Genomic DNA, 15795 nt, shown 5'->3' with positions numbered 1-15795 from the left:
AACAACAAGCTTCAGGTATTCAAGGAACTGTTTGCTGGATGATTCATTAACCAGACATAATGCTCCTATAGAAACAAACCAAAAATAAATACATAGGACGTAGGTAAGCCGGTAAGCAGATTTATTTTTCTTCTGACTGAGCCTTGCCACCTGTCTGTCTGTTGTGCTAAGATCACTAGTTGTAGTTATAAATTAAACATTTTTAATGTATGGATATGGCAACAACAGTCGCATCAGAAGGTTGCTGAACAAGTCTTTTAACAGTAATATAATAATATTCATATTATGTGGGTGATGTTTCATGCATCAAAGGAAATTGCTGAGCAGTATTTTGTTCCTACTAGTATAGCGTTTGCAATCAGATATAACTATATAACATAGTCATATAAAATTAAAAAGATAGAAGAAGCAGAAGAAAAAATATATTCTAAATCTAAATATATTAACAAATTGTATAATATAAAATTTGATATAGAATTTTTTTTCTTTTAATAGGGCTGGTTGGTTAAATTAAAACTAATTTGATCCTAAAAATTCAGTTTCCATTGTGTGTTTTGCCTCACTTGCTGTTGCACAGAATTATCATTTGAGGGACAAAACAGTTTGTTAAAACTTAATATAAAGAATGTCACTCTTTCAGGCTTGCTGCTTTTTGAGTTGAAATGAACAGCGTGCAAGCTGCTAGCCTCTTTACAAAAGAGATTACCCCATGTAGTGAACATGGAATACAGATTTAGAAGCCCTACAATTTGTCCACCAGGGCAATGTGTGATGAATCAAACATTACATTTGTCTCGAAAGGTGGCAAGCTAGGACCATTTGCCTTGGGGCGTGGTGGGGGGGAATGGATCAAAGGTATATAGGAGAAAGAAGAGAGGAAGCAAAAAAAAAAAAAAAAAATCTGAGCACAGAGTAAAAAAAAAAAAAAACAACCAAAAAAAAAAAAAAAAAAAAACAGAAAAAAAATAAGAAAGTTGGACAGAGGCTGCATTGCAATGCGTATAAAGAAATACCAAAGGTAATAGGATCTCCTGAGATCCACAAGAAAAGATTAACAAGAAGGGGCCAAGGATTGGAAAGTATCAGAACTAACTACAGGGGCTAAAGAAGTAAGAGAGAAAGGTGCAAACAAATAGGAGAGGCATAAGGTCAAGGAATGGAAAAGGGAAGGAGAGGCAAACAGTTGTTGACAGTCCCACAGGCAGCGGCCACGGTGAACGATGGACTGGCTCTTTAATTAGCCTTTTCCAGTCTGCAACTGAAGAGTTACTACTTTATCATACCAGGAGGATCTCTGCACACATGTGAATGGATAGGTCCCCCGGGGGTTGGCTCTCTTTATTTAACACAACCATCCAAGTATTTAGATGACATGGATGACACCTTGCTTTCATTGGAAGTGCCTGGGCTGATTACAACCAATTGTTTTAGATTAAAATGTAGAATTTCCTGTCGTACGATAGCCCTTACTTTTTATTTCCTATCATCTTTGTTCCAGAGTTAGCATTTTCCCATATGTTTTGTGTATATTGTCACAGTTATCCCTCAAATTCATTCATCATTGCCCACAGTCCCTGTTCAATATATGAGCTTAAGTCCCCGAAACAGTTTTAATGAATACGTCTCATCAACAAATTTGTGATCATCCTTTCTGAATACTGTGAAGCATATATCCCAGATTTTGCATACCTTTGGGAAATCCCATGGTAATTTTCCCTCATATGGGAAAAAAAATGTAAAAGTCTAACATTATAATTCTTTTTCTTTTGCCTAATTTGGATTCTGTGGAGAGCAAAAGCATTCTAGACTTTCTTGCTGTTATCCTGAAAAAGGAAAAAGCAAATTAGCAATATAAAGCAAGGAAATTATTGAAGAAACACACCTCAGGGCTGTTGTATTTAAACATTTTGGTGATTAGTCAATTTTACAATTATGAACTTAGACAGCACACTTTATTACATGGTGACCTGATTAATCTGTGAACTCTGGAGCATACTTTGCTCTATCGTAGATTTCATAGCAGTTGATATCATTGAAATGTGCAAATAAACTAAGCCAAAGTGATTTTCTGATTCAAGCCTGTCAGCATATTGTACAGCCAGTGTGGTGGAACTGAGCATATTTCTTGGCAGGTAGCAATACAGTTTGTTATTCACACACAGCATTATGTAAAAAAAAAAAAAAAAACAGCCTATCAAAGCTTATATAAAATCCTACCAACTGTGAGAAAAAGAGAAGCATTCAGAAATAGCAAATAAATAGGCATGGAGATGCAGAAGCGGAAATAATTAAAGTTTGGAGACAAAGAAAAAGTCAGAGCACTGTGGACGGAGATTAAACGTGATCAATGCAGTTCGGCGGTGTTCGGGCTCACTGAGTTCAACTGGCTCATCTGCTGGACCTGTGCTGCAACGTTGCTCCATTTTCAGTGAAGCTTGTACTTTTATGTTGAGTTGATTTGGACTGCAGAGCTGGAGTTGGTCGTTTTTGGCGTGCTCTGCTCATCAAAAGCATCAGAGCTTTGCTGTTTGTTAGCACCCTCTGAATCCTCAGTCACTTGTGGTTTCTTGTTAAACTTGGGCACCTTGCAATTTTTGTCTACTTGGCTGTACAGGTTGGCAACAGAGCGCTCTATGTCTGCTAGATTCTGGAGGTTTTTCAGGATCCCTTTAAGCTCCTTATTCCCGACATCAGTTTGTGATGAGGTGAGAGGAGGAGGGTGTTTTCTTTCTGAAACAGGCCGAAGTGAAGACAGGGGCGGCAGAGAGGTCGGGACAAACTGGACGATCGGCCGCGACTGATCACTAGCGGGTGAGGGAGGGGGAGGGAGAGGCGGTGGAGGTGGGGGAGTACGTGGTATATTGTTAGGGCGTGGAGGGGATGGAGGTGGATGCTGAGGTCCACTAAGGTGGAAGGTAGGATGTGGAGAGGAAGGTGGACTAGGGGGAGGGGATGACGTTGGTGGGGGCGGAGGCTGTGGCTGCTGTGGAGGAGGAGGGGCGGGATTTTCTGGTGGGTCTGGTATGATCTCTACTGTGATCTGACACGGCTGCACTGTCATGTAGCTGGAGATGCTGGAGCTGAACCTTCGGAGGATAGGTGGAGTTGGCCTCTGGCTAGCCAAGGGCCATGACTCCTCTCCCTGAGAAATGATAAAACTGGGGGGCACGTCTCTACCTACAGACGTCGAGTTGTAAGGGTAATCCATGATAGAGAATAGGTTTTCTGAAGTCAGCTCCAGTATGTCATCACCGTCTCTATCCCCAACAAGGATAGTAGAAAGGGAGCCTTGGGACCCTCTGTTTTGCTTGAGGCTTTGTTCCTGCAGGGCCTGTTGCTCAAACTGCCTGGCTTGCTCACGGACTGACAACTTGGTTTCCTTGCTGCCACTGAGATGAAGCGTGTCTGTACACGGTGGCCTTTGCCTGCTCCTCATGGCTGCTTGGACTATCTGCAGCTCCCAGTCAGCTGGGTCCATGAGAGCTTGTCTTCTTGGCACCTCATAATTCGGCAGCTCACCATGAATCCGAGCTGGCATTGACCAGACATATTCTGACCCCACTGTCGGGGATGGAGGAAGGGAGAACCGTTTTCCAGGCTGACTCTCCCCTTGGACACAGGCATCAGGACTACTGACGGGGCTGTTGTCATCATAGACAGGGTTGTGTGTGGTGAGTGGGTTACAGTCAGAGAGGAAGGTCACGTTGCTCTCGGACTTGGGCAAGTTGACATGTAATGCTCCGTTGCCACAGGCTGCAATGGTGCGACGGGCAAAGGTGCTAAAAATCCTCTGGTGTTCAGACTCTTCAACGACAGACTTTTTAGCCCTGCTCCAGTAATAGATGGAGGTGAAAGGAAAGAAAAAGCAAAAAACAAAAGGTGATACAGATGAAGATTGATGGTGTAAGGGTGAGTAAAGAAAAGCAAAAAGGCTGAAGCAAAGGCAGCAGTGCTCTCACGACTCTCAGTTCTGTGACTCAATCTGAAAACATTGACAAAGCAATTACTCTAATGATCTACATATCCCAACATTTTAGCTTATGCTAACCCTTTCATTTTTTTAAATCAATATTATTATAAAAGTTGCATATGCATTAAAGCAATCAGTCACAGCACTAGGAGATGTGATGCAAATGGCAAACACAAAGGGAGATGATGGTCTAATGGAAAGGTAAGCTATAATACTATATAAGGGAGCTTTCACTTTTCCTGACTAGGTGGAAGTAAAACGGTTTCACAAAGTTTCAAAAGAGCTACGAAACAGCTACAACCTCAACAAAGGAAAGCGACAAAACTGGCATTGCCAGCTAAATTGTATTCACACACAAGGGCATTGATAAAATGATGATGGTAAGTCCTAAAATTTTAATAAACGTTGACTACACATAGCGTATACATTTGCTCAGCAAAAGCTTTAAGCAAGAGGGAAAGACAAGATGCAGTTCCGGTGCTACAATCATGAATAATATTGATAACATATTCATAGACCTCATATATTTTGGGATTACTTACTGCAGTCTGAAATCAGAGAGACGAGGGAATAGGGATGATGGTGGAGATAGAAACACAGACAGATGGTAAGAAGACTAAAGCAGAAATGTCAGAAGTGTTAACAAAAAATGAAGACAGAGGGAACAAGTAAGCACAAGGGCATACTGAGTTTCTGCATAGTAAGGAAATACTGTACTGATTTATTTGCCGTGTGCCTTTGAGAGTATGCCCAAACACAACGCATGCACAATCACTCGTGCAAGCACAATATTGTTCTGCATAGAAAACTTTGTGTTTCATGTGCAACAGGATTGTTTACAGGACCACCTCCACTTATTCCTTGGAAAATAGGCTGGAAAATAAACATTTCAATAAATGATCCTCAGCGAAAATAAAAACTCCCATGAGAGTTGCCCTCCTGCTACAGCGTCAAAAGACTCTGCTTGTTGTTGAGGGTTGGTCAACACCTGTCTCTTTACAGCTTGGCATTAAAATGTATTACCATTTTGTGTTCAAGGTTCAAGGTTCAACCACAGTATTGTCATAGCAACAATACATTGAGTGAAATTTTGTTCGTCACAGGTACAACCAACCAAAAGGTGCCTGAAGTAAATGTTCCTTTGTCTATTTGTAAAATAAAAGATATCGCAATAATATATGTAGAACAATAAACCATATGCTAAAGAATAAAAGAATAATTCAAGGTTACATATCGATGAGGCTTGGATTGGGTGCAGGGTTTTTGCTCTGCAGATCCCAAACCACACAGTGATGGTGTGGACGCTTTCCGCTGTGCACCTGTAAAAAGTTGTGAGGATGGGTGATGGCAGTCTCTCTCTCTTTTTTTTTTTTAAGCAGCAATTATGACTTGATTAGCAGTATTGCGTTGACATTCTGCAAAATCAAAATTGGTAAACACTGCACAGGCATCAGTTTCAGTTAAGCAGAATTTACTCTGCAAGCATAAGCATTTCATTACCCAAATAGCAATTAACATGAAAGCTGAGACACGATCGTTCTGATGGCAAAGCACTCTGGACATAGGTAAGATCTGGCATGCCGTGTAGGTATTAATCAGTGTCTTAATGTAATTAAAGCAACATAAATTATTAATTATAGACCTCGGTGTAAAATAGTATTTTATGAAGTTAAAAAAAAAAAAAAAAGTCATCCGACCTTGAGAGGGGGCCTTACAAAAATGCATATACAGTCAAATTAAAAATGCAACCATAAGCTAAAGTCTAATGACCAGCTGTGCTGCAGCATACAGAGTGGTTTTCAGACATCAACAATAGATCAGTTTTAAAAGCCAAGCTGCCATTGACGCAGCTTCCATTACGTCTAAAGCAGCAGGTAGATTGAATGAAATTCATCGAAAGGAACCTGCAAAGCCCAATAATTGACCTACTTATAATGAGAAGAGGTGGAATGGCCGAGATAGGAAAGGGATGATAAAAGGTCAGAGTGGACTCACATGCTGCCGTCGCCAAGTTCTTCATAGAGGTTCGCGCTCGGAGCAACCGCAGGAGCCGTTTTCCCTCCTGGTGGTAAAGCCATCTGAATCCTGGCAGTTTTGGCACACTCTGCCTGTCGCCTGATGAGATGATATGATAAGATTTACAGTCACCACAATATGTGATTGTTGTCCATATAAGAAAAAGAAAGAAAGAAAGAAAAAAACATAAGGGAGTAAAAACCCCAACAATAAATATAGTAAAGAAAAGTCAACCCAAAACATCAGCCTTTGTTTCTACCACATTAAATTTAGATAAGAATTAACTCTTTGCCAGAGCAGTGTGGTTAAAAAGTTAGCAGAGGCCAGACACATCACTAATGCATGAAGTCTCCATGAATTAACCATGTGCTCTCAGAAGGCAAAAAAAAAGAAAAGGAAAGGAAAAAGATAACAAGGCACATCCAGTAACTGCGGGGAAAATTGAAGATGCTGTTCAGCTCCATCCTGTCTAACGACACGTTGTAGAAGATAGCAAAAACACGGGTATACTTGAGGTATAAGAAGTGTTAAGTAGCATGTATCTAGGTAACATGTACTGTCAGTAAATACATGTATATATAGAAATATATAACAGTTTGGACATGTAAAGAATTAAAGCCAGAATTTGAGTATGACAAGTGCTTGTTAGCCGAGGAAAAACGCAGTTAGGAGAGGAGGTGCTTCTGGAATAGATGCCCCTTCAAGAGACCCTTGAAAAAAACATAGGGGTGCCTCTGTTCAGAAGATATTTGGTGGCTTGTTTCACAGTCAAGCCACAGTCTGGACTGAGGAATGTGTCTGAGAAGCAGCACACACCTGAAGGATCGAGGGATCACTCTGAAAGCTGGCAGTGAATCTTGGTGGCTGTGGGTTGACTTTCCAGGATTCTTTTTATTTGTATTTGTATAAAAAGATATTCTATCTAACCCAACATTCATTTATTGCTCTACTGCGGCCATTTACAAAGGGTGGCATTAGTCAGCACTACAATCACACGGTCAAACAATCGGTAAATCACTCAACGAAAATGGATGAACAGACACAGGTACACATGCACGGTAACTTTGTTAAACACAAAAAAGGAATAATTACTTACTCTTTGAACCTGGTGATGGTTGTAATGCAGGGGAAGCAAGAAAAAAGTGACATGACGGACAAAGTTAGGTTAATCATTACATCATTTGGTAATTCCAGCATTATAATGCTGGAAATATTTAAGCATGATTCTTGAACTCTTTAGCGGGACAACATCAGATTTTTACACAACATACTATGTTCACCTGCTTAAACACTAAACTGGGGGAAAACTTTCTGTACGTTTTCCCCAATTTCTATGCAAAGTCGGAGGGAGGCACTCAAGCCTCAAGCTGTGACTGCAGGGCTACACGCAAAAGTAGCCATTGCTTTTAAGTGAATGTTCCACACTCTATACCGCCTTTAATTATTCACAAACAAAAATCAATTAGTCCACATGAACAGACAGATTCATGTATTAAATATAACATTCAGTCCCAAATTTTGGCAACAGGGAATTATGATGACACATAAACATGAGAAAAATGATTTCCTGAATCATTCAGTCCGAACAAAATAATGCTGCCACCAACACAGCCCCATCTGCTACGACAGTTTATGTGTTAGGTCTAATGTCATCATCAACAGCTTTCTGCTGTGTGTATGGTCCTTGCATTTGCATAAGGACGAGCACTCCGCCCATCTGCCGTGAATAAACATTTTCCCAGCATCAACGCTTATGGAACACTTGCAGCATTTCAATGACTCCAGGGATAAGGACACAACTCCAGCCACTAAGGAATCAGCTACCTCACCAATGTGAGCGATGCTTTTTATATTCACATTTGTGCAAACTGTACAATGTGTGACGTGTGAATGAGCGTGACAAAGCCAGCAAGACAGAGGAAGCACTGTTTACTGCGTGTGTGTGTGTGTATGTGTGTGTGTCAGACAGAGATGATTAAGTAGTGTGAAGACGCACTGTGACGGCCACAATTGGCTGTAGATATTTGTCACAAATGAGTGTTAATTAATCTGCTTTCACAGAGACTGAGCAGGGAGATTAGCCCAGCAGAGTGCGCAGTCAGCATGTCTGATGGGAGAGAGCGAGAACAAGATAGAGAGAAAGACGCTCACACACTCTCACACACACACACACACACACACACACACACACACACACACACACACACACACACACACACACACACACACACATCGACGAAGAGACTTTTTCACCACTGCTCTATTCTAACATGCCACAGGGTAAAGCACGTGAAGAAAATTCAAACAATAAATATCTAATTTATGTGTGAGGAGCCAACCTTAAACCGTGAGACTCTGAAACTGAGTGTAACACTGTGCATCCCCGGATAACCATCTGCTTAATCATAATATATTTCCCTCTTATTATCATGACAACTAGTTAAAGATGATTCATTGATTACAGAAGCCCCTGGTTATCACTGAGGCGAGAGCACTCACTGCTTGTATGTGACCATGACGATGAGGATGGCAGGGATGCAGCAGAGGATGATGATGATGGCCAGAGCAAGGAGGGCTCCCTCCGTGTACCCCACAGCCTGAGCTGCCTTCTTCACACTGGCCACGATGTCCGGAGAGCGGATCTCGAGGATGCGGCCGCCTTCACCAAGGTAGGGCTGGAACTCCTTATTGATTTCCAACACATTCCCATCAAGAAATCTGTAGCAAAAAGGATAAGAATTGATTGGTATTTTAGCATTATGGAAAGACATAATTTTACATTTATCTTCCTCTGAACTGAATATAATTTCCATATTCAAGCTTTCATAATCAATATTTTTACAGGAACAAAAAAATTAAAAATTAAAAATTAAACAATATGATGAAAACAGCTAAATTTTAAGCACAATGTCATTGTTTTTATTCACACTCAACAACATCCTTTTAGAAAACAGGTAGCTGTTTACAGTGTAGAAGCTAAAAAATAAATAAATAAATAAATAAAATAAAATCACTGTACTCTACCAGACCTGTGGTACAAATTGCATCAGTGTTGTAGTAAAATGCACTTGCATGAGCAATCCACCCATTTGTTCTGCTGTTATTTTACAACAACCTGGTGCTGCAAAGTGGCTTTCAAACCTTCTGGATCAAAAAGGAGAGAGCAGAGTGCCACATTCAGTAAGTGTCATTTTGTTTTTCTATACATGAATAAATGAGTGGAGATGAAGGTTATTAGCTGGCCTCAGTGGCAATTTATCCTCTCCACAACCCAAATGATGGGGACTTGTATGTTCAAGGTGGCATTAGGACACTTTGTAGTGGTTATGTTGTCTCTCTTTCTTCCTCAGCGAAGTCCCTGATATATGACATGCACTTACCCCACAACATTGTCAGACATGCACCGCATTCATAAAAAGTCCTTCCCCTCTCATCTACATTTTTTTCCTGACCATCTAAGGAAGTGGAAGTCTTAATAAAACAGGAATGTAGTAAGCTTCTCATAAATTTGGCTCAACTTTCTTACTTTCTCTGATAAAAGAGAAAAAAAAAAAGGACATCTTTAAGAAAACTCCATATGGTTGCTGACCCAATTCCTCAGTAAAAAGGTTGTGCCATTGATCTGGTGGTCAAGGACACTGATTTAATGTTTATAGATTAATTCCGTAAACCCACAAATCACCTCAAAATGTCATTCGAGTGGAAGATTCAGAGATGAACGGAAATTGCCCCACAGAAGGACATGCTGGTGGGGGAATGGGAGGAAGTGGGGAGGTGTTAGGGCTCAAGCACAAAACGCAATAGGCAGTAAGCATGTGTAGGCAGAAATAAAGACAGAATATTCCAATGAAAAAGATCATATTGGCAGAGAGTGAAGGGGAAAATTGCTTCATATTTACTGGCAAGCTGGTCTTTTACGATTGGTGTCAGATCAGTTTTACTGAAGACTAAGAAACATCAAAAAGGTGAGCACAAGATTGCGTTGAGTTGCTAGCTTTGACCAAATTGTCTTTTTTTTTTTCATGATGGCCACAAAAGTGTCTGTTAAGCACTTTTTCTGTGGTGCTTTAAAGAGAATTTGGCCTCTTTGCGGTCAAACTAAATTTCGTCAAACTACTTCAGACGGACCCAGAGAAGGGACACAAATTGTCTATCTAGGTCACCTAACGGAAAGGAATAAAGCCATGTGCAGTAATAATGATCACAACAATGATAATAATGATAATATATATTCCTCGCATATCACCAGGCTCGTGGAGGAATCTCAGACGTCCTGGCCTAATGGATTGATGGACTAATAGAAATACCCCAAGCTTCATTAAGCTAACCATCCCTGAGCTTATTTCCTTCATTTTGTTCCCTAAATCTGCCCCTTGCCTATGGCACACAGCAGCTTTGGTGCACCTGCAGGACAATCAAAGTCTTAAAAAGAACATAAAGGCAGTGGAAATTGGGAAACCAAGCAGAGCTTGACAAAGAGATATGCTGAGAGATGCTGACTCACTCTGGACAGAGGACCAAGAAACACTGCTGGGGAAACGTGCAGTGCATCAGGGGCTATAAGGCATCAATTTAAACATAACGCTGAAATGGACTTTTTGTAATAAACTTCAGCTACTCACTTGAAGAGCTCCTGGCGCGAGATAGCCCTGTTGGTAAGCGGGTCAATGGCGTACACCATCAGGTCCGACTTACTGTAGTCCTCTAATTCAAAGCCGTCGCCATGACGCCGCGGCCCAATCGCCTCCACGATCACCTTGGCGCCTGGAATCTGGTCCTGAACGTGGCGCTCCAGAATGCTGGCATGATAACAAATCCACAACATTAACTCTTATATAGTACTTAAAAGAAGTTTGTGCCCAAACTTGTATAAGATTAACGTTAGTTCAAAACATTTCTGGCACCGCTGTGCCCGAAGTGATACGAGAGCCACCAATCTCAAGTACTACACTCTGGCAATGATTGTCCCATTGGGAAGCAGATTGCTTCTCCATGCTGGGCTCTTGGCAAAGGAAGGCCCTGATAATCCTTTTCAGGCAAGGCAAAATCCACACCTAAAATGACAGCCAATAAAGGAAAGCCTTGCTCCCTAGCTTTGCCAAAGAGGATAAACAGTTTGAGCACTCAGGTAAAATGGCCTTGGATCATCAACGGCTCTGTTCAAAATGGCACACCTCGCAAATGACATTGGTGCAAGAGCTTCGCATCACTAATATGCATGTTTGTCAGCCCAAACAGCAGTGTCACTTGTGTGGGAGAGCCACAGCAAGAGCTTGAAAAACAACTTCTAATACCCATTTGCCTTTCAGATGAACTAATTAGGATAAACACTGTGCCCCAAGAGGTACAATAAGATGCTTCAAGAATCTCCATCAGTAATTAATTTGGATTAGAAAAACCGACTCTGGAGGATAGACTCACCTGTCTCATTGGCTAATCCATGATCTTTACTGACTGATTATTGCTTAGTGGAAAAGCAAACGACTGCTTTAAGTAATTTGATTTTTTATTAATCTGTGTTTACTTTTACTGTGTGTCACTTTTAATAGTTGTTTGGTACATCCGGCACTCCATTCCTCAAAAACAACTTTGTATCTAAATGAAGGCGCCAGCTTGAGCCAAGTTCAGCCCATATTTTAGTGGGCAAAGCACTACATGAAGGAAATCAATTTCCCAGGGTCGATACTACCTAGAAAAACTATTTAAAAAAGGAATATTAAAAGGCAACAAAGTGTACTACAGCATTAAATGCTGAATGAATGAGAGTGGTGTGGTGCCAAGCAACGGGTGGATTATTTTTTATTTTATCATGTTACTACTTGAGTTAAAATTAGCACAAAAGTAGACTCCGAGCAACACTGAAAATGTATCCATGTCATATAAAAAAACAAAACAAAACCCCAAAGACAAATTGGGTTTCAGCTTCATATTTCAATAATGCTAAATGTTGTCTTACCTAATGAGCTGCTCCTTATTCTCTTCCACTAAAGTTGGGGGAACAGTGGATACAACAACTTGCATGTCTAGCGCGTTGACAACGGAAACCTGAGAGAGCACAATAGAGGGAAGCAGTGGAAGAGGGGGTAGCAGAAAATGGGGATAAATAATCATTAAGCAGGTCAGTCACAGGTCCTACTGTGAGCTTGGTCAATGTATTCGACTGCCTCTTTCTGTGAAACCAAATGAGACCCTCTAATTGCTCGCTTGTATTAGTGCCAAGTGGCAACTAAACAGTACCTAATTCTGATGCCACTGTTAAGTGCACAGACAGTCTCTGCTCTGCAGCCAAATCTCCCATGCTGCTCCTGTGAAATTAGGTTTCCCCCTTGAAAGTTAACGAGTATCACAGCTAAGCACTTGGTGCTCTTTCATATTGTGACAATGTCCCGGAACCTCCTTCAGTCTTGTTAGGGGGCTTGTTAGCCAGACATATTTCAATGAAATGAAAAAAAAAAAAAAAAAAAAAAAAAAATGCCAAGAAAGACGGGGACTGAACTGGGAGCAAAGCTGAGCCCAGTCATTCTGATGAATTTGTGGGATAAGTAACCTGGCCACATTCAGTCAAACATATGGCACAAAGCCATGGTAATGTACCTGAAAAAAAAAAGTTTAAAAGGGCTGTCGGCTAGGGAGGCGAGATGGCTACCGTAGGCAAAATATTTTTTATTTTCACTTCCCGTCAAATTTATAATATACTTCATAGCAGGCATCTGATATATTGACCAAATTCCTGTTAAAACAATTATTTAAGTCTACCCCATAAACTAAATATTGTGCTAAAAATGTCCTCCAGAAATGTTGCAATGCATCACCATAAAATAGCAGAGAAAATAAAATTCTGCGAAGCTTAAGTTTTTACTTATTCATTAGCATGGGTCTCACAACATCTTCACAACAACAATTTATCAAGTTAAGATGGGTGTTTTTTGGTTTTTTTTGGGAGAGGGTAAGATTAAGAAGAAGATCAATACCACTCACATCAAATATTAGACAGGAGCTAGATGCTGGCTAGCTTAGCTTAGTACAAAGACTGCAAACAGACGTAGAGATTTCTGTCCAAGATTGGCACAAAACCTTGTGTAATAAAGTTAAATATCATTTCATAAGTTGGCTAAAATGATTGAGATGATAATTTTTCAGAAATAACTAGGCAGCCTTGAGAGAGGCAAGCAGATGCCTTTTATAACATTCAGATTAGTTCAGGTTTCTACCAGTTTCCAGCCTTTCTGAAGCTAAGTGTTGACAGCAGCTTCACACAAACATGGGTAATATCTAACTAAAAAATATGATGAGGGAATTTCCAAAATGCCAAATGAGATGATGAAGCAAACATAGAATATATATATATATATATATGGTTTGGGAGCAGTGGTTGTCATCATTTTTGCCTTAATAAAAGAGCACTCTGGCTTCCTTACACAGTTCAAATACATGCATCTTTAGGTTCATTGGTGACTGTAAGGGTGAGCGTGAATAACTGTTTGTTTTTGTATGTCGGCCCTGTGATGGATTGGTGACCAGGCAATGTCCTCGCCCTCGCCCGGTGTTGCCTGGGATTGGCTCGAGCCCCTCTGCGACCGTGACAGATCAGCAGTATAGATAGTGAATGAATGAATGGATGGACGGAGGCTTCTCTGTAACAATAAATTATTCCTGATTTATCACCAACCAGCCCTATACTTTTAAAAAATGTCCATCCCAAGGGAATCCTGCCTGGGAAGCCACACTCAACATATAATCAATATGTCACTGGTGTGGCATGTAAGTCAAAGTCTTACAGTTTGGCCACCATGTTACACATTCAGTTCACGTATACTTTATGTTATGTATAGATTTTTATTGATCGTCATGCGTGTCCACTGTAAGAGGGAGCATCCTGGATACTCACCACCACTTCGGCGCTGCTGCTCAGACCTTTTCCATAGTCGTCTGTCGCAATAACTTCAAACTTGAAATAGGACCTGCGCATGTTTCGAAACATGATGGCCGATTTGATGATACCCGTAAAGGTTTCAATGACAAAGCTGTCCTGACCCTCTGGTGTGGGAGGGATAATCAGGCGGTATGCCATGGCACTGTAATTGCCTGTGTCCTTGTCAGTGGCCTACAAAAGAGATAAAATCATGCAGGAAAACGTCAGTGTCTTTTGCTGAAAACTCGAGGGAGGAGGGAAAGTAGTTATTCAGCCCATAATAAACTATATTTTGAGGGAGCCTGAGATGTTTTAGAGTCAACATCTAGAGACCACTGCTTGTGATTTTGACCATGATGGTGGCTGTTTGCTTCCAAGTTTCTCCACTGTAATCAGTGATATGGCAGTACATAATTTGCCTTTGACAGTGAATAAAAACGACTGCGGTGAATTGGAAACCAGAGCCACATACTCTTTTCTTGTGCAACTGAGAGATTAGTTATCCTGCAGACATGAGAGGTGCTCTTGTGTATCCATGGCTGGTTACCATAGTATTAGGTTATGTCACTTTAGAGCGCGTTTCAGAAACACTGATGGACAACTAATATCCTGACAGAGCTATTAACTGTATACCCATACCAACTACAGCAACACTGCACTTTGCACACTCTGCACATGCCATAATTTTGGATGTTTCATTTTGCACACTGACTGTTGTGCGCAGAGCTGATAGCTTATATGTCATTTTGTTCTATTTATCTATTTCTATTGTATTATATTCCTATTGCTGTTTGAGATTGTCCTGTTTTTAATATATTTTTCAAAATCTATTTTCTTTTATTCTATTTATCTATTTTCTATATATGCCTGCATTCATTGTGGACAGCAAAAAAGGATTTCATTGTACAGGGAAACAGGTTTCTTTCCTGTACATATGACAATTAACACCGAATCTTTGAATCAACCTGGGGTGGGAAACATATCATGCCAAAGTAAGTTTGCCATCCCACTGGTCGACATATTTGCTTATATTTTTTCCACATGCAGCTGTTCTGTTAAAGTGGCCGACAAAAGGGAAGAGAACAGCAGCTGGAGGGTTATAAATCATCTGAGGTGGCTTGTTTCATGCTGCTGCAGCTTTGCCCAATCTTGTCACGTGTAAAAGGTAAGGTTTCCTGATTTTGCACTGGCATTGTTTTGTGTCTTTAAACACAACTGACACACAACTTGACAATTTGAGGATAGAAGTGTGAGGATGTGAGAGGTGATGGGCATTCTTATGATTTTTTTATTTATTTATTTATTTTAGGGAGTGGTAGTTTCAGCTATATTTTCAGTCTTGAGGTATATTTCTGGATTTCTGGATCGAATTGCTTCACAATGTTCACTGAAAAAGGAGAGTCAGCTGATAATTTTCTTGTCAGTTCCCGACTGTTGCTGAGATCTTTAATATTCCAAACTTGCCATTTGATATGTGATTACAAAAATATTGATTAAAGCTGCATTAGATTGGGAAATTCATTGAACTTCAGCAAGCAAAGAATGAAAGAAGGAAAAGACACTTAATCCTCAAAGGCATTTAATGTACGAGGATCTTAACCTGGCGAAGCCTGAACCAGTGTCACTCACCACAGTGACACTGGTTAATGGAAACTTTTTTTTTTGTTTTTTTTTCTCCAGCTCCTGGCAGAGGGTGGATGGGTAGTGGTGCTCATATTAGTGGTGACATATTGCTAATGGGTAAAACATCAACACATGCTGGGCCAATGTTTGAAAGCAGCTTTGGAAACCGAGGGAAAAGAGAGGGAGAGAGAGGAAAAAAAAAACTGTGATCGAATGAGTTTGCAACCTGCCACAATGCATGGTACACTTTTTATGCACTTGAACAATTTAAATT

At 40.5% G+C, this 15795-nt stretch overlaps 1 protein-coding gene across 4 annotated transcripts in view; it reads right to left on the bottom strand.

Moving 5' to 3' along the window:
* The window catches only part of pcdh15a (protocadherin-related 15a), a 177496-nt gene that overhangs the window by 8138 nt on the left and 153563 nt on the right, over positions 1-15795 (bottom strand). For 3 of the 4 annotated variants that reach the window (XM_029520624.1, XM_029520626.1, XM_029520627.1), the window contains 6 exons: positions 13875-14090; positions 11943-12031; positions 10609-10785; positions 8486-8704; positions 7083-7091; positions 5966-6085 (listed from right to left, as the gene is read on the bottom strand). In XM_029520624.1, the coding sequence (XP_029376484.1) occupies positions 5966-6085; positions 7083-7091; positions 8486-8704; positions 10609-10785; positions 11943-12031; positions 13875-14090 (830 nt within the window). The remainder of the gene's footprint in view (positions 1-5965; positions 6086-7082; positions 7092-8485; positions 8705-10608; positions 10786-11942; positions 12032-13874; positions 14091-15795) is intronic. The other variant, XM_029520625.1, reaches the window with a different exon arrangement.

The sequence above is a fragment of the Echeneis naucrates genome, chromosome 15 (genome assembly GCF_900963305.1).
Source record: "Echeneis naucrates chromosome 15, fEcheNa1.1, whole genome shotgun sequence".
In the NCBI taxonomy this organism is placed as follows: Eukaryota; Metazoa; Chordata; class Actinopteri; order Carangiformes; family Echeneidae; genus Echeneis; species Echeneis naucrates.
Note: the sequence above shows the minus strand (reverse complement) of the source record. Positions and strands in the feature narration are given on the sequence as shown.